General features: G+C 40.6%; 5 protein-coding genes across 5 annotated transcripts; all 5 read left to right on the forward strand.

Annotated features, from left to right (window-relative positions):
• Positions 1-1,072: 1,072 nt before the first annotated feature.
• On the forward strand, positions 1,073-3,014 carry LOC121439460. The gene is made up of 2 exons (XM_041639955.1): positions 1,073-1,101; positions 2,342-3,014. Exons 1-2 carry the CDS (start codon positions 1,073-1,075, stop codon positions 3,012-3,014), a joined length of 702 nt encoding a protein of 233 aa, XP_041495889.1.
• A 4,617-nt stretch (positions 3,015-7,631) lies between these two features.
• Positions 7,632-8,093, forward strand: LOC121439387 (transcription factor BTF3-like). Its single transcript, XM_041639893.1, has one exon. It carries the CDS (start codon positions 7,632-7,634, stop codon positions 8,091-8,093), a length of 462 nt encoding a protein of 153 aa, XP_041495827.1.
• Positions 8,094-9,403: 1,310 nt separating this feature from the next.
• Positions 9,404-11,345, forward strand: LOC121439461. Its single transcript, XM_041639956.1, has 2 exons — positions 9,404-9,432; positions 10,673-11,345. The coding sequence occupies exons 1-2, from the start codon at positions 9,404-9,406 to the stop codon at positions 11,343-11,345; spliced, it is 702 nt and encodes a 233-aa protein (XP_041495890.1).
• A 4,616-nt stretch (positions 11,346-15,961) lies between these two features.
• On the forward strand, positions 15,962-16,423 carry LOC121439390 (transcription factor BTF3-like). Its single transcript, XM_041639896.1, has one exon. It carries the CDS (start codon positions 15,962-15,964, stop codon positions 16,421-16,423), a length of 462 nt encoding a protein of 153 aa, XP_041495830.1.
• A 1,310-nt stretch (positions 16,424-17,733) lies between these two features.
• Positions 17,734-19,675, forward strand: LOC121439462. Its single transcript, XM_041639957.1, has 2 exons — positions 17,734-17,762; positions 19,003-19,675. The coding sequence occupies exons 1-2, from the start codon at positions 17,734-17,736 to the stop codon at positions 19,673-19,675; spliced, it is 702 nt and encodes a 233-aa protein (XP_041495891.1).
• Positions 19,676-21,195: the final 1,520 nt, after the last annotated feature.

Consider the following 21,195-nt stretch of genomic DNA (forward strand, 5'->3'; position numbering starts at 1 on the left):
TTGGAAAAGGGTTAATAAAATTCTTTGCCTAGAAAAAAATAAAAAGAAAATCAGTTTTGTTCAATGGAATATAACTGGGAATACTCAATACATTCCAGTGTAGGCTTCATAACTAGCAGTAGCTGGCCAATGCAAACCTTATGCCATGTGTTCATTTAGTATTTTCGTCTTTCTTGTATTAAGATTTTTTTCAGAGATAGAGAAAGCAAAGACTGAACAAGTGGGCAGGTAGAGATGTGGGAAACAAAGGGAGTAGAAAACGTTGATGAAGGGAGAAATCATGATAAATTTATTTTATGAGAATTTTTTCAAATTAATTCTAGATTAATTTAAATCCTTAATAGATTAATTATATCTCTAAAGGTTTGTACATATGAGAGGGACATTAACCACTCTGGCCCTTTAAGACTATATGTCTTGACTCTGGTTCTTTGCTCATAATGTGACATTCATCTCTGGTAGCTACGGAAACAAGAATTTTTAAAGTCACTCTCATACTGGGCAGTCACTAGCATTTGGCCTTCATAGAAGGGAAGAGAGGCAAGTATTTTATGTTTTCTACATGGTTTCTGTTAAAAGCTTTCAATTTCAGGAGACATAGAAGGTCAAAGAAGTCAATGACCTAAGATTCAACTCTTTGTTGATATCATGTCTATGTCAGTAAATCCTACTGAATATAAGTACTGGGAATCCCTGTGTAGCTGTGAAGGCTCTGTAGCCTGTATTGAGCTTTATACATTTGTAGTTTCCTGAAACTGAGTATGTGAATTAGACTTTCTGTGGTTTTTTCTGTTTATTTAATGGGGTAATGATTGCGTGAATCTCATTGGAGGGTCAGGACTATCAGATGGGCTAATATCCCTGAAGAGTATAAATGAGGCTTCAACTAAGCAAAGCAGAGGAAGGGGTTGGTTTGTGTGAACCAGGGGTTGATGGTGAGACACCATTCTGAGCTGAAATATCTGCCTAACAGAACTTCTTTTACTGAAGGTGATTCAACTCTTGTGCGACTTCGTGTCTGTCCAACATTTCCTGCTATTTGGAAGATATTTATGATCTAGACATTTCTCAAATGGATCTCTTCCTCCTGGATAAACAAAGGTAAAAGCTTAAGATGAGCTTCATGGAAGGTTTCAGATTGGATCTTTATGAAGCATAAGCACCTCCTCCATGGGTTTCAGACATGGGCAAAACTAAATCTTGCCATGCTAGCTCATTTGTCTTACACAAGAGAATTTTCCACCCTGATTCTGGTTGTGCTTCAAAACTCACTGATTCTGACATCAAAAGGCTCAGATCTGCCTTAACAAGGAAGAGGGCATGGGTAGGGTGTTACTCAATTCATACTAGATTTTAAAGTCACCTTGCTGATATGACTTCCCAATTTAGTAGAGCTACTGCCTTCACCCTGTTAGGAAGTACATTCCACAGAGAATGTGGAATAGTGGGAAGCTGGTAGAGAAATTTTTGTGGCAAGGAGGTACAGTTTGTAGTGCACTCAGACCTTCTGCATTGGAGGTGGCAATGTTATCATGTACATGCCTGAACTTTATTTATGCTCAAGAACACAGTGACATCCTTCAGGGCATAGTTATTCATGACCATTAGCCCCACATCCATTAACCCTACTTATGAACCAATAAGTGATCTAAATAAGTTGGTGCATACAGTAAATGTATAGTATTAATTTGGTGCTGGAGAAGATAGTTTCTCACACAAGACAGTTGGGATACTTCATATTCAGCAATGAAATGAAGGTAATTTTCTAATGTGTATGTTTGAGTAAGTCATGGGAAATGATTGAAATATTCATGAGGGCTCATGTTTCACATACAGATTTTAATTTTGGTCACATAATAATAATTCAGGTTTTCCAATATGTTTTCCGATAACACATACACTAGCATACACATGTAGAAATATAGCAGACAATATAGGTGAATTAAATTTGTGTAAATTCACTACCATAATTTATAGATATTTGTGCATTCTTCTGCTTATACCTCTCATTTAAGCTATTTATCTTATTTATGTATTGTAAATACTGCTTAATTAAACATCATTTAACATGTGTTGTAAATTATTGAGTATTAATTCCAAGCATTAACATGTTTAGTTAACAAATTTGCACATTTCAGCATTTGATAGATATAGTGAAATTGCTAATCAAAACCTCATATAGAGGGAACTTTGGCCATAGGTATATTACTTAAATACAACTTTTTGTGACAGCAAGGACCAGGTATGAGAACTTATTGCTCTGTAAACCATAACTCATTTTGTTTTCCACTGTCCCTTGTGTTCCTGACTTGACTATATACCTGTTCAATTTCATCTTTAGACTTGCCAATGTGAAGGAGTGCCTCTTCAAGTTCAGTGGCCTCCTCTGCAGCCTATCGGCCTTGGTGTTTGAGATTGTCATCGCAAGCAGCCAATCCTGGCGCCTCTGGGAATTCAATGACAAGCTTGTGCAATTCGTGTCTTTTGGACTTTGGGAAGCTTGCTACCCTCAAGAATTTAATGCTTCAGGCACTGTAACCAAGATTCTGGTGCACACCCCTATCAGTTCCACTTGGACCATTTCACCTGAATTTCAGTATGCACAAACACTGATAATGTGGGCTGTTACGATGAAGCCTGTAGTTCTGATTTTCAGTGCAATCGCCATTAATATTGGCTGCATGAAAGACCCATTTATTGAGATGCAGTTATTTTGCTACAAGGTTGCTGCCTTAGTTTTGTGTGTTAGCAGCATCTTCACATTTGTTTCTGTGAGCTGGAACCACTTTGTAGATCATTATGGCCAAACCACTCTTGACTTTCCACCTGACTTTCCAGTTAAAAAAGAAGCCTTAATAAGCAAACACTATACTGTTGTGTTCCCAATAGGAGTACTGATTGCCACCATGTCACTCTTTGGTGTTACCTTCTTTCTCTTTGAGATAAACTCTTTGAAACTAAAGAATCAGGTGAAGGCCAAGTGTGCTTCCATAGTGGCAGATCAAGAGATATGAAGTGAGAACTACATTTGCAACATCTGTCAGAAGATTCCTAGAAGAAAGTTCCTACTCATTTAAAAACTCTTGTAGTTCTCAACTAGTTCTAAATAAAGCATCACCTTTATTTTCTTGGTCTGTCTAAATGACTTCCTCCTCTGTCTAACCTGTCTCTTTCTTTGGGTATTTTTGTATCCTAATCTCTGAAGGCCATGATCATGCGTTCAGGTATTTCCGACAGGCAGTAGCAGGGAAAAGTAATGGTGAAATGCATGTTGCAAAGATATTTATCACAGGATAAATATCAAGTGAAAGAAGGTTTGTAAGGAAGCTGACACATAAACAGAAAAGTAAACACAATTCTGTCTGGAGACACTCTGAAACTCAGGTCTCCTGAAGGCAGAGCTGGACTTCATAGTGATAGCTCTGCAGATAGTGTGTTCCCTTGTCATGTAGTAGGAAGACTATGCTGTACACTGGACAGTCATGCATATCTTTCTGTTTGTGAGTATCACAAATTGCCGAGCATTCCCTATGTGCTCTGATAGAAAATATGGTGTAAAGATCATAGGGCTGCTTGTCCGAGTTGTTTTTCTTGTTTTTACCTTCAGAAACACTGGGTTCAAACCCACATTAAGCTTGGTGGCAAGCTTACATAGCCACTGGGCAATCTCACTAACTTCAAATATACCCCCACTTCACATAAGGATATCCCATGCTTGGCATCCATAGAATGTAGACCATTTTATAAAGTAAAAGAAATTTGCTTGCAAATGGGTAGAACTAGAAAAGGTCATCCTGAGTGAGGTAACCCAGACCCAGAAAAACAATTATTTTTTTTAAATATTTATTATGTATACAGTACTCCATCTGTGTGTATGCCTGCAGGCCAGAAGAGGGCACCAGACCCCATTACAGATGGTTGTGAGCCACCATGTGGTTGCTGGGAATCGAACTCAGGACCTTTGGAAGAGCAGACAATGCTCTTAAGCACTGAGCCATCTCTCCAGCCCCCCAGAAAGACAATTATTGTATGTACTCACATATAAGTGAATATTAGCTGTAAGGTAACCATGATGCAATCACAGGCCCAGAGAGGATAACCATGCTACAATCACAGGCTCAGAGAGAAGCTAATTAACAAGGGGTCATGATGGGGCTTGAGAATCTCACTGTGAAAGGGTAATAGAATAGACATCACTGATGGATGGGAGAGGGGTCTAGATGGGGGCAAGGAATGAGAACAGGATGGATCAGGTGAAGGGAAAATGGGGAGAGAGTACTGAGAGAGACAACTGGCTTCTGGGACATCTCTGGGTTGAGCTATAAACCTAGGAAAATGGAAATTCCCAGCAATCTATGAGGTAACCCATTTCCCTCCATCATGCCTTGAACTCCATCCACTCTTCCTCCTCTGTTTCTCTTCAGAAAAGGGTGGGCCTCCCATGGATTTCAGTCAATCACGGAATATCAAGTTGCAGTGAGACGAGGCATCTCCTGTTTTATTTAGGCTGAATGAGGTAATCTGGTAGGCAGAAAGGGTCCCCAAAGTAGGCAACAGCATCAGAGATAGCCCCTGTTGCCATTGTTAGGAGTCCCACAAGAAGACCAATCTACATGGCTGTAACTCACACACACACACACACACACACACACACACACACACACACACACAAACACACACACACACACATACGTACACAGAAGGCCTAGGGTTTCTGTTTTTCCTTGTTAGATTTACATATCTTTATTCACCAGGGCAATGTCTAACCACAAAGACCTATTTCCTGCATCTCTGCTATTATATGGATTCCCTGCTTAATCCCATTAAAGCCAGGCCTACCAGAATAATCTGCAATCCTCAAGTCCTGACTGTGGATGAGTATATTATACATTGGAATTCCCTGTTGCTTTTGACCATATCTTACTCTTCTTTTTAATCCTTTATTTCATTATAGTTCAGGTTTAATAATTAAAGCAATAATCAAATAACAACGTATGTCAAATGATCAGAAGAGGTTAAGCAGCTTGTGCCAATGAAACAGTATGTTATGTTCTGTGGACTTAAGGGCCTATTGCTTCAAAAGCAACAGGAAGAACGTGTTTATAATGGTACTTGAAAATAAATGATAAATATGAGCATAGGAATATAGTAGGTGAAAATATTCTACACATGAAAAAGACAAAATATTTAGAAAATGATTAACTGGGCATGTTTGTTTGTTTGCTTGTTTGTTTGTTTATTTATTAAAGATATCTGTCTCCTCCCCGCCACCGCCTCCCATTTCCCTCCCCCTCCCCCTCCCCCAAATCCTTCTCTCTCATAAACCCAAAGAGCAGTCAGGGTCCCCTGCCCGGTGGGGAGTCCAAGGACCTCCCACCTCCTTCCAGGTCTAGTAAGGTGAGCATCCAAACAGCCTAGGCTCCCACAAAGCCAGTACGTGCAGTAGGATCAAAACCCATTGCCATTGTTCTTGACTTCTCAGCAGTCCTCATTGTCTGCTATGTTCAGCGAGTCCGGTTTTATCCCAGGCTTTTTCAGACCCGGTCCAGCTGGCCTTGGTGAGTTCTCGATAGAACATCCCCATTGTCTCAGTGTGGGGGTGCACCCCTCGCTGTCGTGAGTTCCTCGCCTGTGCTCTCTTCTCCTTCTGCTCCTGATTTGGACCTTGGGATTTCAGTCCGGTGCTCCAATGTGGAACTCTGTCTCTGTCTCCTTTCATCGCCTGATGAATGTTAATATACAGGAGGATGACTATATGTTTTTCTTTGGGTTCACCTTCTTATTTAGCTTCTCTAGGATCACGAATTATAGGCTCACTGTCCTTTATTTATGGCTAGAAACCAATTATGTGTGAGTACATCAGGAGACCGCTTCCGACATATAACCCCAGCAGCATAGACATTAAGGGCATCATTGAATAAATGGGACCTCCAGAGACTGAGAAGCTTCTGTAAAGCAATGGACACTGTCACTAAGACAAAAAGGTAACCCACTGACTGGGAGAAGATCTTCACCAACCCCGCAACTGACAAAGGTCTGATCTCCAAAATATATAAAGAACTCAAGAAACTAGACTGTAAAAGGCTAATCAACCCAATTATAAAATGGGGCACTGAGCTGAACAGAGAATTCTCAACAGAAGAAGTTCAAATGGCCAAAAGACACTTAAGGTCATGCTCAACTTCTTTAGTGATCAGGGAAATGCAAATTAAGACAACTTTAAGATACCATCTTACACCTGTCAGAATGGCTAAAATCAAAAACACCAATGATAGCCTTAGCTGAAGAGGTTGTGGAGAAAGGGGCACACTCATCCATTGCTGATGGGAATGCAAACTTGTGCAACCACTTTGGAAAGCAGTGTGGCGGTTTCTCAGGAAATTCGGGATCAACCTACCCCTGGACCCAGCAATACCACTCTTGGGAATATACCCAAGAGATGCCCTATCATACAACAAACGTATATGCTCAACTATATTCATAGCAGCATTGTTTGTAATAGCCAGAACCTGGAAACAACCTAGATGCCCTTCAATGGAAGAATGGATGAAGAGTGTATGGAATATATACGTATTAGAGTACTACTCAGCAGTAAAAAGCAATGACTTCGTGAATCTTCTGTTTAATCCTAATGCTCTTAATAGTAGTTCTCATCATATAGTTTCTATACCAGCTTTCCCTGATGGATCCATAAGACATAAACTCATGTTCTTGTCCTCTTCATAGTCCCAAGTCCTATCTGTGGGAACACAGATTAAGCACTAATTTCCATGATGATTTTCCCCATAACCTCTTCTGCTCTGTGCCATTTCCATACTCCTTGGCTTTGCTCTGGTAACACAAGTTCATTCACTGGCTCTTTCTGCCATGTACCATAAGAACAGATCTTGCTCCGCTGCCTTGATATGATACCTACTTCTCAATACACACATTGTTTAGCCATTTTCCTACTGCAAAACCTCAGCTGTCAGAGTTATCCCCATGTCCCCAGTCCCACTTCTGATCACACAATTATGTAACTGCCTTGCCTTGTGAGTGCCCCTATTCCATATACACCTCCTTTATCAACAAATACAAAGCCCTAGACCTGAATGCAGAATCAGTCATCAGTTTTCCTCATGACACTCAACTTATCCTCTGCTCTCTCTGGACTAGCCAACTGTACATTGGCTTTGCATGGGAATTTTCCAAGAATAACACTTCACAGCCTCAAAACCACACTTCTAACCCAACCAGTAGTCATGCAGGTACTACATCAGATTTCATCAAATCCAAATTCATCTGATCCATCTCTACACTTCAGTTCGACGCCCTGTTTGCAGGAATCTAACACATGATTGCCTCGGGACAAAAGACGGATACCACATGAGAACTGAAGGAGACTTTGAAAGGACAAACAAGACCCATACCCATTCAAACCAGACCATATGCCAGTATTATTAACTGTGTAGCAGACACAAAAAATCTCCACTAACCAAGAAGATATTTGCAATTGATACTTGCTGGAGAAAGAAGATCAGAGCTGCCACCCTGCGTCCCCGCATGTGTGCGCATTACCTCAGCTGGTCCGCCCGAGACCCCCTGAGCGCAAACCCTAGTCCCCCGCACGAACCCATTTCCACTCCGACAAGATGAAAGAAACCATCATGAACCAGGAAAAACTGGCCAAGCTGCAGGCACAAGTGTGCATTGGTGGGAAAGGAACTGCTCGCAGAAAGAAGAAGGTGGTTCACAGAACAGCCACAGCAGATGATAAAAAACTGCAGTTCTCCTTAAAGAAGTTCTCTGGTATTGAAGAGGTGAACATGTTCACAAACCAAGGAACAGTGATCCATTTTAACAACCCTAAAGTTCAGGCGTCTCTGGTAGCAAACACCTTCACCGTTACAGGCCACGTTGAGACAAAGCAACTGACAGAAATGCTTCCCAGCATTCTAAACCAGCTTGGGGCAGACAGTCTGACTAGTTCAAGGAGACTGGCTGAAGCTCTGCCCAAACAATCTGTGGATGGAGAAGCACCCCTTGCTACTGGAGAGGATGATGATGATGATGAAGTCCCAGATCTGGTGGAGAATTTTGATGAGGCGTCTTAGAATGAGGCAAACTGAACGGAGGCGACTTCTGAAGAACTGACACTTGCAGAAGTTACAGGAGCTGCTATTTTACATCATGGCTGCTTTTAAAGGGTCTTTTGTTTATGGATCTGATCAAATCTAGATCGCTAATATTTTTAAGCCCAAGCCCCTTGGACACTGCAGCTCTTTTCAGTTTTTGCTTAAACACAATTCAGTCTTTGCAGCGAATTACGCTGAAGAAGCCTGGGGATAAAGTTTGGAAAAGGGTTAATAAAATTCTTTGCCTAGAAAAAAATAAAAAGAAAATCAGTTTTGTTCAATGGAATATAACTGGGAATACTCAATACATTCCAGTGTAGGCTTCATAACTAGCAGTAGCTGGCCAATGCAAACCTTATGCCATGTGTTCATTTAGTATTTTCGTCTTTCTTGTATTAAGATTTTTTTCAGAGATAGAGAAAGCAAAGACTGAACAAGTGGGCAGGTAGAGATGTGGGAAACAAAGGGAGTAGAAAACGTTGATGAAGGGAGAAATCATGATAAATTTATTTTATGAGAATTTTTTCAAATTAATTCTAGATTAATTTAAATCCTTAATAGATTAATTATATCTCTAAAGGTTTGTACATATGAGAGGGACATTAACCACTCTGGCCCTTTAAGACTATATGTCTTGACTCTGGTTCTTTGCTCATAATGTGACATTCATCTCTGGTAGCTACGGAAACAAGAATTTTTAAAGTCACTCTCATACTGGGCAGTCACTAGCATTTGGCCTTCATAGAAGGGAAGAGAGGCAAGTATTTTATGTTTTCTACATGGTTTCTGTTAAAAGCTTTCAATTTCAGGAGACATAGAAGGTCAAAGAAGTCAATGACCTAAGATTCAACTCTTTGTTGATATCATGTCTATGTCAGTAAATCCTACTGAATATAAGTACTGGGAATCCCTGTGTAGCTGTGAAGGCTCTGTAGCCTGTATTGAGCTTTATACATTTGTAGTTTCCTGAAACTGAGTATGTGAATTAGACTTTCTGTGGTTTTTTCTGTTTATTTAATGGGGTAATGATTGCGTGAATCTCATTGGAGGGTCAGGACTATCAGATGGGCTAATATCCCTGAAGAGTATAAATGAGGCTTCAACTAAGCAAAGCAGAGGAAGGGGTTGGTTTGTGTGAACCAGGGGTTGATGGTGAGACACCATTCTGAGCTGAAATATCTGCCTAACAGAACTTCTTTTACTGAAGGTGATTCAACTCTTGTGCGACTTCGTGTCTGTCCAACATTTCCTGCTATTTGGAAGATATTTATGATCTAGACATTTCTCAAATGGATCTCTTCCTCCTGGATAAACAAAGGTAAAAGCTTAAGATGAGCTTCATGGAAGGTTTCAGATTGGATCTTTATGAAGCATAAGCACCTCCTCCATGGGTTTCAGACATGGGCAAAACTAAATCTTGCCATGCTAGCTCATTTGTCTTACACAAGAGAATTTTCCACCCTGATTCTGGTTGTGCTTCAAAACTCACTGATTCTGACATCAAAAGGCTCAGATCTGCCTTAACAAGGAAGAGGGCATGGGTAGGGTGTTACTCAATTCATACTAGATTTTAAAGTCACCTTGCTGATATGACTTCCCAATTTAGTAGAGCTACTGCCTTCACCCTGTTAGGAAGTACATTCCACAGAGAATGTGGAATAGTGGGAAGCTGGTAGAGAAATTTTTGTGGCAAGGAGGTACAGTTTGTAGTGCACTCAAACCTTCTGCATTGGAGGTGGCAATGTTATCATGTACATGCCTGAACTTTATTTATGCTCAAGAACACAGTGACATCCTTCAGGGCATAGTTATTCATGAACATTAACCCCACATCCATTAACCCTACTTATGAACCAATAAGTGATCTAAATAAGTTGGTGCATACAGTAAATGTATAGTATTAATTTGGTGCTGGAGAAGATAGTTTCTCACACAAGACAGTTGGGATACTTCATATTCAGCAATGAAATGAAGGTAATTTTCTAATGTGTATGTTTGAGTAAGTCATGGGAAATGATTGAAATATTCATGAGGGCTCATGTTTCACATACAGATTTTAATTTTGGTCACATAATAATAATTCAGGTTTTCCAATATGTTTTCCGATAACACATACACTAGCATACACATGTAGAAATATAGCAGACAATATAGGTGAATTAAATTTGTGTAAATTCACTACCATAATTTATAGATATTTGTGCATTCTTCTGCTTATACCTCTCATTTAAGCTATTTATCTTATTTATGTATTGTAAATACTGCTTAATTAAACATCATTTAACATGTGTTGTAAATTATTGAGTATTAATTCCAAGCATTAACATGTTTAGTTAACAAATTTGCACATTTCAGCATTTGATAGATATAGTGAAATTGCTAATCAAAACCTCATATAGAGGGAACTTTGGCCATAGGTATATTACTTAAATACAACTTTTTGTGACAGCAAGGACCAGGTATGAGAACTTATTGCTCTGTAAACCATAACTCATTTTGTTTTCCACTGTCCCTTGTGTTCCTGACTTGACTATATACCTGTTCAATTTCATCTTTAGACTTGCCAATGTGAAGGAGTGCCTCTTCAAGTTCAGTGGCCTCCTCTGCAGCCTATCGGCCTTGGTGTTTGAGATTGTCATCGCAAGCAGCCAATCCTGGCGCCTCTGGGAATTCAATGACAAGCTTGTGCAATTCGTGTCTTTTGGACTTTGGGAAGCTTGCTACCCTCAAGAATTTAATGCTTCAGGCACTGTAACCAAGATTCTGGTGCACACCCCTATCAGTTCCACTTGGACCATTTCACCTGAATTTCAGTATGCACAAACACTGATAATGTGGGCTGTTACGATGAAGCCTGTAGTTCTGATTTTCAGTGCAATCGCCATTAATATTGGCTGCATGAAAGACCCATTTATTGAGATGCAGTTATTTTGCTACAAGGTTGCTGCCTTAGTTTTGTGTGTTAGCAGCATCTTCACATTTGTTTCTGTGAGCTGGAACCACTTTGTAGATCATTGTGGCCAAACCACTCTTGACTTTCCACCTGACTTTCCAGTTAAAAAAGAAGCCTTAATAAGCAAACACTATACTGTTGTGTTCCCAATAGGAGTACTGATTGCCACCATGTCACTCTTTGGTGTTACCTTCTTTCTCTTTGAGATAAACTCTTTGAAACTAAAGAATCAGGTGAAGGCCAAGTGTGCTTCCATAGTGGCAGATCAAGAGATATGAAGTGAGAACTACATTTGCAACATCTGTCAGAAGATTCCTAGAAGAAAGTTCCTACTCATTTAAAAACTCTTGTAGTTCTCAACTAGTTCTAAATAAAGCATCACCTTTATTTTCTTGGTCTGTCTAAATGACTTCCTCCTCTGTCTAACCTGTCTCTTTCTTTGGGTATTTTTGTATCCTAATCTCTGAAGGCCATGATCATGCGTTCAGGTATTTCCGACAGGCAGTAGCAGGGAAAAGTAATGGTGAAATGCATGTTGCAAAGATATTTATCACAGGATAAATATCAAGTGAAAGAAGGTTTGTAAGGAAGCTGACACATAAACAGAAAAGTAAACACAATTCTGTCTGGAGACACTCTGAAACTCAGGTCTCCTGAAGGCAGAGCTGGACTTCATAGTGATAGCTCTGCAGATAGTGTGTTCCCTTGTCATGTAGTAGGAAGACTATGCTGTACACTGGACAGTCATGCATATCTTTCTGTTTGTGAGTATCACAAATTGCCGAGCATTCCCTATGTGCTCTGATAGAAAATATGGTGTAAAGATCATAGGGCTGCTTGTCCGAGTTGTTTTTCTTGTTTTTACCTTCAGAAACACTGGGTTCAAACCCACATTAAGCTTGGTGGCAAGCTTACATAGCCACTGGGCAATCTCACTAACTTCAAATATACCCCCACTTCACATAAGGATATCCCATGCTTGGCATCCATAGAATGTAGACCATTTTATAAAGTAAAAGAAATTTGCTTGCAAATGGGTAGAACTAGAAAAGGTCATCCTGAGTGAGGTAACCCAGACCCAGAAAAACAATTATTTTTTTTTAAATATTTATTATGTATACAGTACTCCATCTGTGTGTATGCCTGCAGGCCAGAAGAGGGCACCAGACCCCATTACAGATGGTTGTGAGCCACCATGTGGTTGCTGGGAATCGAACTCAGGACCTTTGGAAGAGCAGACAATGCTCTTAAGCACTGAGCCATCTCTCCAGCCCCCCAGAAAGACAATTATTGTATGTACTCACATATAAGTGAATATTAGCTGTAAGGTAACCATGATGCAATCACAGGCCCAGAGAGGATAACCATGCTACAATCACAGGCTCAGAGAGAAGCTAATTAACAAGGGGTCATGATGGGGCTTGAGAATCTCACTGTGAAAGGGTAATAGAATAGACATCACTGATGGATGGGAGAGGGGTCTAGATGGGGGCAAGGAATGAGAACAGGATGGATCAGGTGAAGGGAAAATGGGGAGAGAGTACTGAGAGAGACAACTGGCTTCTGGGACATCTCTGGGTTGAGCTATAAACCTAGGAAAATGGAAATTCCCAGCAATCTATGAGGTAACCCATTCCGCTCCATCATGCCTTGAACTCCATCCACTCTTCCTCCTCTGTTTCTCTTCAGAAAAGGGTGGGCCTCCCATGGATTTCAGTCAATCACGGAATATCAAGTTGCAGTGAGACGAGGCATCTCCTGTTTTATTTAGGCTGAATGAGGTAATCTGGTAGGCAGAAAGGGTCCCCAAAGTAGGCAACAGCATCAGAGATAGCCCCTGTTGCCATTGTTAGGAGTCCCACAAGAAGACCAATCTACATGGCTGTAACTCACACACATACACACACACACACACACACACACACACACACAAACAAACACACACACACACATACGTACACAGAAGGCCTAGGGTTTCTGTTTTTCCTTGTTAGATTTACATATCTTTATTCACCAGGGCAATGTCTAACCACAAAGACCTATTTCCTGCATCTCTGCTACTATATGGATTCCCTGCTTAATCCCATTAAAGCCAGGCCTACCAGAATAATCTGCAATCCTCAAGTCCTGACTGTGGATGAGTATATTATACATTGGAATTCCCTGTTGCTTTTGACCATATCTTACTCTTCTTTTTAATCCTTTATTTCATTATAGTTCAGGTTTAATAATTAAAGCAATAATCAAATAACAACATATGTCAAATGATCAGAAGAGGTTAAGCAGCTTGTGCCAATGAAACAGTATGTTATGTTCTGTGGACTTAAGAGCCTATTGCTTCAAAAGCAACAGGAAGAACGTGTTTATAATGGTACTTGAAAATAAAAGATAAATATGAGCATAGGAATATAGTAGGTGAAAATATTCTACACATGAAAAAGACAAAATATTTAGAAAATGATTAACTGGGCATGTTTGTTTGTTTGCTTGTTTGTTTGTTTATTTATTAAAGATATCTGTCTCCTCCCCGCCACCGCCTCCCATTTCCCTCCCCCTCCCCCTCCCCCAAATCCTTCTCTCTCATAAACCCAAAGAGCAGTCAGGGTCCCCTGCCCGGTGGGGAGTCCAAGGACCTCCCACCTCCTTCCAGGTCTAGTAAGGTGAGCATCCAAACAGCCTAGGCTCCCACAAAGCCAGTACGTGCAGTAGGATCAAAACCCATTGCCATTGTTCTTGACTTCTCAGCAGTCCTCATTGTCTGCTATGTTCAGCGAGTCCGGTTTTATCCCAGGCTTTTTCAGACCCGGTCCAGCTGGCCTTGGTGAGTTCTCGATAGAACATCCCCATTGTCTCAGTGTGGGGGTGCACCCCTCGCTGTCGTGAGTTCCTCGCCTGTGCTCTCTTCTCCTTCTGCTCCTGATTTGGACCTTGGGATTTCAGTCCGGTGCTCCAATGTGGAACTCTGTCTCTGTCTCCTTTCATCGCCTGATGAATGTTAATATACAGGAGGATGACTATATGTTTTTCTTTGGGTTCACCTTCTTATTTAGCTTCTCTAGGATCACGAATTATAGGCTCACTGTCCTTTATTTATGGCTAGAAACCAATTATGTGTGAGTACATCAGGAGACCGCTTCCGACATATAACCCCAGCAGCATAGACATTAAGGGCATCATTGAATAAATGGGACCTCCAGAGACTGAGAAGCTTCTGTAAAGCAATGGACACTGTCACTAAGACAAAAAGGTAACCCACTGACTGGGAGAAGATCTTCACCAACCCCGCAACTGACAAAGGTCTGATCTCCAAAATATATAAAGAACTCAAGAAACTAGACTGTAAAAGGCTAATCAACCCAATTATAAAATGGGGCACTGAGCTGAACAGAGAATTCTCAACAGAAGAAGTTCAAATGGCCAAAAGACACTTAAGGTCATGCTCAACTTCTTTAGTGATCAGGGAAATGCAAATTAAGACAACTTTAAGATACCATCTTACACCTGTCAGAATGGCTAAAATCAAAAACACCAATGATAGCCTTAGCTGAAGAGGTTGTGGAGAAAGGGGCACACTCATCCATTGCTGATGGGAATGCAAACTTGTGCAACCACTTTGGAAAGCAGTGTGGCGGTTTCTCAGGAAATTCGGGATCAACCTACCCCTGGACCCAGCAATACCACTCTTGGGAATATACCCAAGAGATGCCCTATCATACAACAAACGTATATGCTCAACTATATTCATAGCAGCATTGTTTGTAATAGCCAGAACCTGGAAACAACCTAGATGCCCTTCAATGGAAGAATGGATGAAGAGTGTATGGAATATATACGTATTAGAGTACTACTCAGCAGTAAAAAGCAATGACTTCGTGAATCTTCTGTTTAATCCTAATGCTCTTAATAGTAGTTCTCATCATATAGTTTCTATACCAGCTTTCCCTGATGGATCCATAAGACATAAACTCATGTTCTTGTCCTCTTCATAGTCCCAAGTCCTATCTGTGGGAACACAGATTAAGCACTAATTTCCATGATGATTTTCCCCATAACCTCTTCTGCTCTGTGCCATTTCCATACTCCTTGGCTTTGCTCTGGTAACACAAGTTCATTCACTGGCTCTTTCTGCCATGTACCATAAGAACAGATCTTGCTCCGCTGCCTTGATATGATACCTACTTCTCAATACACACATTGTTTAGCCATTTTCCTACTGCAAAACCTCAGCTGTCAGAGTTATCCCCATGTCCCCAGTCCCACTTCTGATCACACAATTATGTAACTGCCTTGCCTTGTGAGTGCCCCTATTCCATATACACCTCCTTTATCAACAAATACAAAGCCCTAGACCTGAATGCAGAATCAGTCATCAGTTTTCCTCATGACACTCAACTTATCCTCTGCTCTCTCTGGACTAGCCAACTGTACATTGGCTTTGCATGGGAATTTTCCAAGAATAACACTTCACAGCCTCAAAACCACACTTCTAACCCAACCAGTAGTCATGCAAGTACTACATCAGATTTCATCAAATCCAAATTCATCTGATCCATCTCTACACTTCAGTTCGACGCCCTGTTTGCAGGAATCTAACACATGATTGCCTCGGGACAAAAGACGGATACCACATGAGAACTGAAGGAGACTTTGAAAGGACAAACAAGACCCATACCCATTCAAACCAGACCATATGCCAGTATTATTAACTGTGTAGCAGACACAAAAAATCTCCACTAACCAAGAAGATATTTGCAATTGATACTTGCTGGAGAAAGAAGATCAGAGCTGCCACCCTGCGTCCCCGCATGTGTGCGCATTACCTCAGCTGGTCCGCCCGAGACCCCCTGAGCGCAAACCCTAGTCCCCCGCACGAACCCATTTCCACTCCGACAAGATGAAAGAAACCATCATGAACCAGGAAAAACTGGCCAAGCTGCAGGCACAAGTGTGCATTGGTGGGAAAGGAACTGCTCGCAGAAAGAAGAAGGTGGTTCACAGAACAGCCACAGCAGATGATAAAAAACTGCAGTTCTCCTTAAAGAAGTTCTCTGGTATTGAAGAGGTGAACATGTTCACAAACCAAGGAACAGTGATCCATTTTAACAACCCTAAAGTTCAGGCGTCTCTGGTAGCAAACACCTTCACCGTTACAGGCCACGTTGAGACAAAGCAACTGACAGAAATGCTTCCCAGCATTCTAAACCAGCTTGGGGCAGACAGTCTGACTAGTTCAAGGAGACTGGCTGAAGCTCTGCCCAAACAATCTGTGGATGGAGAAGCACCCCTTGCTACTGGAGAGGATGATGATGATGATGAAGTCCCAGATCTGGTGGAGAATTTTGATGAGGCGTCTTAGAATGAGGCAAACTGAACGGAGGCGACTTCTGAAGAACTGACACTTGCAGAAGTTACAGGAGCTGCTATTTTACATCATGGCTGCTTTTAAAGGGTCTTTTGTTTATGGATCTGATCAAATCTAGATCGCTAATATTTTTAAGCCCAAGCCCCTTGGACACTGCAGCTCTTTTCAGTTTTTGCTTAAACACAATTCAGTCTTTGCAGCGAATTACGCTGAAGAAGCCTGGGGATAAAGTTTGGAAAAGGGTTAATAAAATTCTTTGCCTAGAAAAAAATAAAAAGAAAATCAGTTTTGTTCAATGGAATATAACTGGGAATACTCAATACATTCCAGTGTAGGCTTCATAACTAGCAGTAGCTGGCCAATGCAAACCTTATGCCATGTGTTCATTTAGTATTTTCGTCTTTCTTGTATTAAGATTTTTTTCAGAGATAGAGAAAGCAAAGACTGAACAAGTGGGCAGGTAGAGATGTGGGAAACAAAGGGAGTAGAAAACGTTGATGAAGGGAGAAATCATGATAAATTTATTTTATGAGAATTTTTTCAAATTAATTCTAGATTAATTTAAATCCTTAATCGATTAATTATATCTCTAAAGGTTTGTACATATGAGAGGGACATTAACCACTCTGGCCCTTTAAGACTATATGTCTTGACTCTGGTTCTTTGCTCATAATGTGACATTCATCTCTGGTAGCTACGGAAACAAGAATTTTTAAAGTCACTCTCATACTGGGCAGTCACTAGCATTTGGCCTTCATAGAAGGGAAGAGAGGCAAGTATTTTATGTTTTCTACATGGTTTCTGTTAAAAGCTTTCAATTTCAGGAGACATAGAAGGTCAAAGAAGTCAATGACCTAAGATTCAACTCTTTGTTGATATCATGTCTATGTCAGTAAATCCTACTGAATATAAGTACTGGGAATCCCTGTGTAGCTGTGAAGGCTCTGTAGCCTGTATTGAGCTTTATACATTTGTAGTTTCCTGAAACTGAGTATGTGAATTAGACTTTCTGTGGTTTTTTCTGTTTATTTAATGGGGTAATGATTGCGTGAATCTCATTGGAGGGTCAGGACTATCAGATGGGCTAATATCCCTGAAGAGTATAAATGAGGCTTCAACTAAGCAAAGCAGAGGAAGGGGTTGGTTTGTGTGAACCAGGGGTTGATGGTGAGACACCATTCTGAGCTGAAATATCTGCCTAACAGAACTTCTTTTACTGAAGGTGATTCAACTCTTGTGCGACTTCGTGTCTGTCCAACATTTCCTGCTATTTGGAAGATATTTATGATCTAGACATTTCTCAAATGGATCTCTTCCTCCTGGATAAACAAAGGTAAAAGCTTAAGATGAGCTTCATGGAAGGTTTCAGATTGGATCTTTATGAAGCATAAGCACCTCCTCCATGGGTTTCAGACATGGGCAAAACTAAATCTTGCCATGCTAGCTCATTTGTCTTACACAAGAGAATTTTCCACCCTGATTCTGGTTGTGCTTCAAAACTCACTGATTCTGACATCAAAAGGCTCAGATCTGCCTTAACAAGGAAGAGGGCATGGGTAGGGTGTTACTCAATTCATACTAGATTTTAAAGTCACCTTGCTGATATGACTTCCCAATTTAGTAGAGCTACTGCCTTCACCCTGTTAGGAAGTACATTCCACAGAGAATGTGGAATAGTGGGAAGCTGGTAGAGAAATTTTTGTGGCAAGGAGGTACAGTTTGTAGTGCACTCAAACCTTCTGCATTGGAGGTGGCAATGTTATCATGTACATGCCTGAACTTTATTTATGCTCAAGAACACAGTGACATCCTTCAGGGCATAGTTATTCATGAACATTAACCCCACATCCATTAACCCTACTTATGAACCAATAAGTGATCTAAATAAGTTGGTGCATACAGTAAATGTATAGTATTAATTTGGTGCTGGAGAAGATAGTTTCTCACACAAGACAGTTGGGATACTTCATATTCAGCAATGAAATGAAGGTAATTTTCTAATGTGTATGTTTGAGTAAGTCATGGGAAATGATTGAAATATTCATGAGGGCTCATGTTTCACATACAGATTTTAATTTTGGTCACATAATAATAATTCAGGTTTTCCAATATGTTTTCCGATAACACATACACTAGCATACACATGTAGAAATATAGCAGACAATATAGGTGAATTAAATTTGTGTAAATTCACTACCATAATTTATAGATATTTGTGCATTCTTCTGCTTATACCTCTCATTTAAGCTATTTATCTTATTTATGTATTGTAAATACTGCTTAATTAAACATCATTTAACATGTGTTGTAAATTATTGAGTATTAATTCCAAGCATTAACATGTTTAGTTAACAAATTTGCACATTTCAGCATTTGATAGATATAGTGAAATTGCTAATCAAAACCTCATATAGAGGGAACTTTGGCCATAGGTATATTACTTAAATACAACTTTTTGTGACAGCAAGGACCAGGTATGAGAACTTATTGCTCTGTAAACCATAACTCATTTTGTTTTCCACTGTCCCTTGTGTTCCTGACTTGACTATATACCTGTTCAATTTCATCTTTAGACTTGCCAATGTGAAGGAGTGCCTCTTCAAGTTCAGTGGCCTCCTCTGCAGCCTATCGGCCTTGGTGTTTGAGATTGTCATCGCAAGCAGCCAATCCTGGCGCCTCTGGGAATTCAATGACAAGCTTGTGCAATTCGTGTCTTTTGGACTTTGGGAAGCTTGCTACCCTCAAGAATTTAATGCTTCAGGCACTGTAACCAAGATTCTGGTGCACACCCCTATCAGTTCCACTTGGACCATTTCACCTGAATTTCAGTATGCACAAACACTGATAATGTGGGCTGTTACGATGAAGCCTGTAGTTCTGATTTTCAGTGCAATCGCCATTAATATTGGCTGCATGAAAGACCCATTTATTGAGATGCAGTTATTTTGCTACAAGGTTGCTGCCTTAGTTTTGTGTGTTAGCAGCATCTTCACATTTGTTTCTGTGAGCTGGAACCACTTTGTAGATCATTGTGGCCAAACCACTCTTGACTTTCCACCTGACTTTCCAGTTAAAAAAGAAGCCTTAATAAGCAAACACTATACTGTTGTGTTCCCAATAGGAGTACTGATTGCCACCATGTCACTCTTTGGTGTTACCTTCTTTCTCTTTGAGATAAACTCTTTGAAACTAAAGAATCAGGTGAAGGCCAAGTGTGCTTCCATAGTGGCAGATCAAGAGATATGAAGTGAGAACTACATTTGCAACATCTGTCAGAAGATTCCTAGAAGAAAGTTCCTACTCATTTAAAAACTCTTGTAGTTCTCAACTAGTTCTAAATAAAGCATCACCTTTATTTTCTTGGTCTGTCTAAATGACTTCCTCCTCTGTCTAACCTGTCTCTTTCTTTGGGTATTTTTGTATCCTAATCTCTGAAGGCCATGATCATGCGTTCAGGTATTTCCGACAGGCAGTAGCAGGGAAAAGTAATGGTGAAATGCATGTTGCAAAGATATTTATCACAGGATAAATATCAAGTGAAAGAAGGTTTGTAAGGAAGCTGACACATAAACAGAAAAGTAAACACAATTCTGTCTGGAGACACTCTGAAACTCAGGTCTCCTGAAGGCAGAGCTGGACTTCATAGTGATAGCTCTGCAGATAGTGTGTTCCCTTGTCATGTAGTAGGAAGACTATGCTGTACACTGGACAGTCATGCATATCTTTCTGTTTGTGAGTATCACAAATTGCCGAGCATTCCCTATGTGCTCTGATAGAAAATATGGTGTAAAGATCATAGGGCTGCTTGTCCGAGTTGTTTTTCTTGTTTTTACCTTCAGAAACACTGGGTTCAAACCCACATTAAGCTTGGTGGCAAGCTTACATAGCCACTGGGCAATCTCACTAACTTCAAATATACCCCCACTTCACATAAGGATATCCCATGCTTGGCATCCATAGAATGTAGACCATTTTATAAAGTAAAAGAAATTTGCTTGCAAATGGGTAGAACTAGAAAAGGTCATCCTGAGTGAGGTAACCCAGACCCAGAAAAACAATTATTTTTTTTAAATATTTATTATGTATACAGTACTCCATCTGTGTGTATGCCTGCAGGCCAGAAGAGGGCACCAGACCCCATTATAGATGGTTGTGAGCCACCATGTGGTTGCTGGGAATCGAACTCAGGACCTTTGGAAGAGCAGACAATGCTCTTAAGCACTGAGCCATCTCTCCAGCCCCCCAGAAAGACAATTATTGTATGTACTCACATATAAGTGAATATTAGCTGTAAGGTAACCATGATGCAATCACAGGCCCAGAGAGGATAACCATGCTACAATCACAGGCTCAGAGAGAAGCTAATTAACAAGGGGTCATGATGGGGCTTGAGAATCTCACTGTGAAAGGGTAATAGAATAGACATCACTGATGGATGGGAGAGGGGTCTAGATGGGGGCAAGGAATGAGAACAGGATGGATCAGGTGAAGGGAAAATGGGGAGAGAGTACTGAGAGAGACAACTGGCTTCTGGGACATCTCTGGGTTGAGCTATAAACCTAGGAAAATGGAAATTCCCAGCAATCTATGAGGTAACCCATTCCGCTCCATCATGCCTTGAACTCCATCCACTCTTCCTCCTCTGTTTCTCTTCAGAAAAGGGTGGGCCTCCCATGGATTTCAGTCAATCACGGAATATCAAGTTGCAGTGAGACGAGGCATCTCCTGTTTTATTTAGGCTGAATGAGGTAATCTGGTAGGCAGAA

The sequence above is a fragment of the Microtus oregoni genome, unplaced genomic scaffold, assembly GCF_018167655.1.
Source record: "Microtus oregoni isolate MIOR12 unplaced genomic scaffold, Mior012 000061F_ref0000440, whole genome shotgun sequence".
NCBI classification, from domain to species: Eukaryota; Metazoa; Chordata; class Mammalia; order Rodentia; family Cricetidae; genus Microtus; species Microtus oregoni.

Excerpts from the sequence above, each read along its gene's own strand:
- LOC121439462 (XM_041639957.1), top strand. The coding sequence starts at position 17,734 with ATGGATCTCTTCCTCCTGGATAAACAAAG. Across the intron at positions 17,763-19,002 it reads TTCCTCCTGGATAAACAAAG|ACTTGCCAATGTGAAGGAGT; the intron begins GTAAAAGCTTAA and ends TTTCATCTTTAG.
- LOC121439390 (XM_041639896.1), top strand. The coding sequence starts at position 15,962 with ATGAAAGAAACCATCATGAACCAGGAAAAACTGGCCAAGCTGCAGGCA.
- LOC121439460 (XM_041639955.1), top strand. The coding sequence starts at position 1,073 with ATGGATCTCTTCCTCCTGGATAAACAAAG. Across the intron at positions 1,102-2,341 it reads TTCCTCCTGGATAAACAAAG|ACTTGCCAATGTGAAGGAGT; the intron begins GTAAAAGCTTAA and ends TTTCATCTTTAG.
- LOC121439387 (XM_041639893.1), top strand. The coding sequence starts at position 7,632 with ATGAAAGAAACCATCATGAACCAGGAAAAACTGGCCAAGCTGCAGGCA.
- LOC121439461 (XM_041639956.1), top strand. The coding sequence starts at position 9,404 with ATGGATCTCTTCCTCCTGGATAAACAAAG. Across the intron at positions 9,433-10,672 it reads TTCCTCCTGGATAAACAAAG|ACTTGCCAATGTGAAGGAGT; the intron begins GTAAAAGCTTAA and ends TTTCATCTTTAG.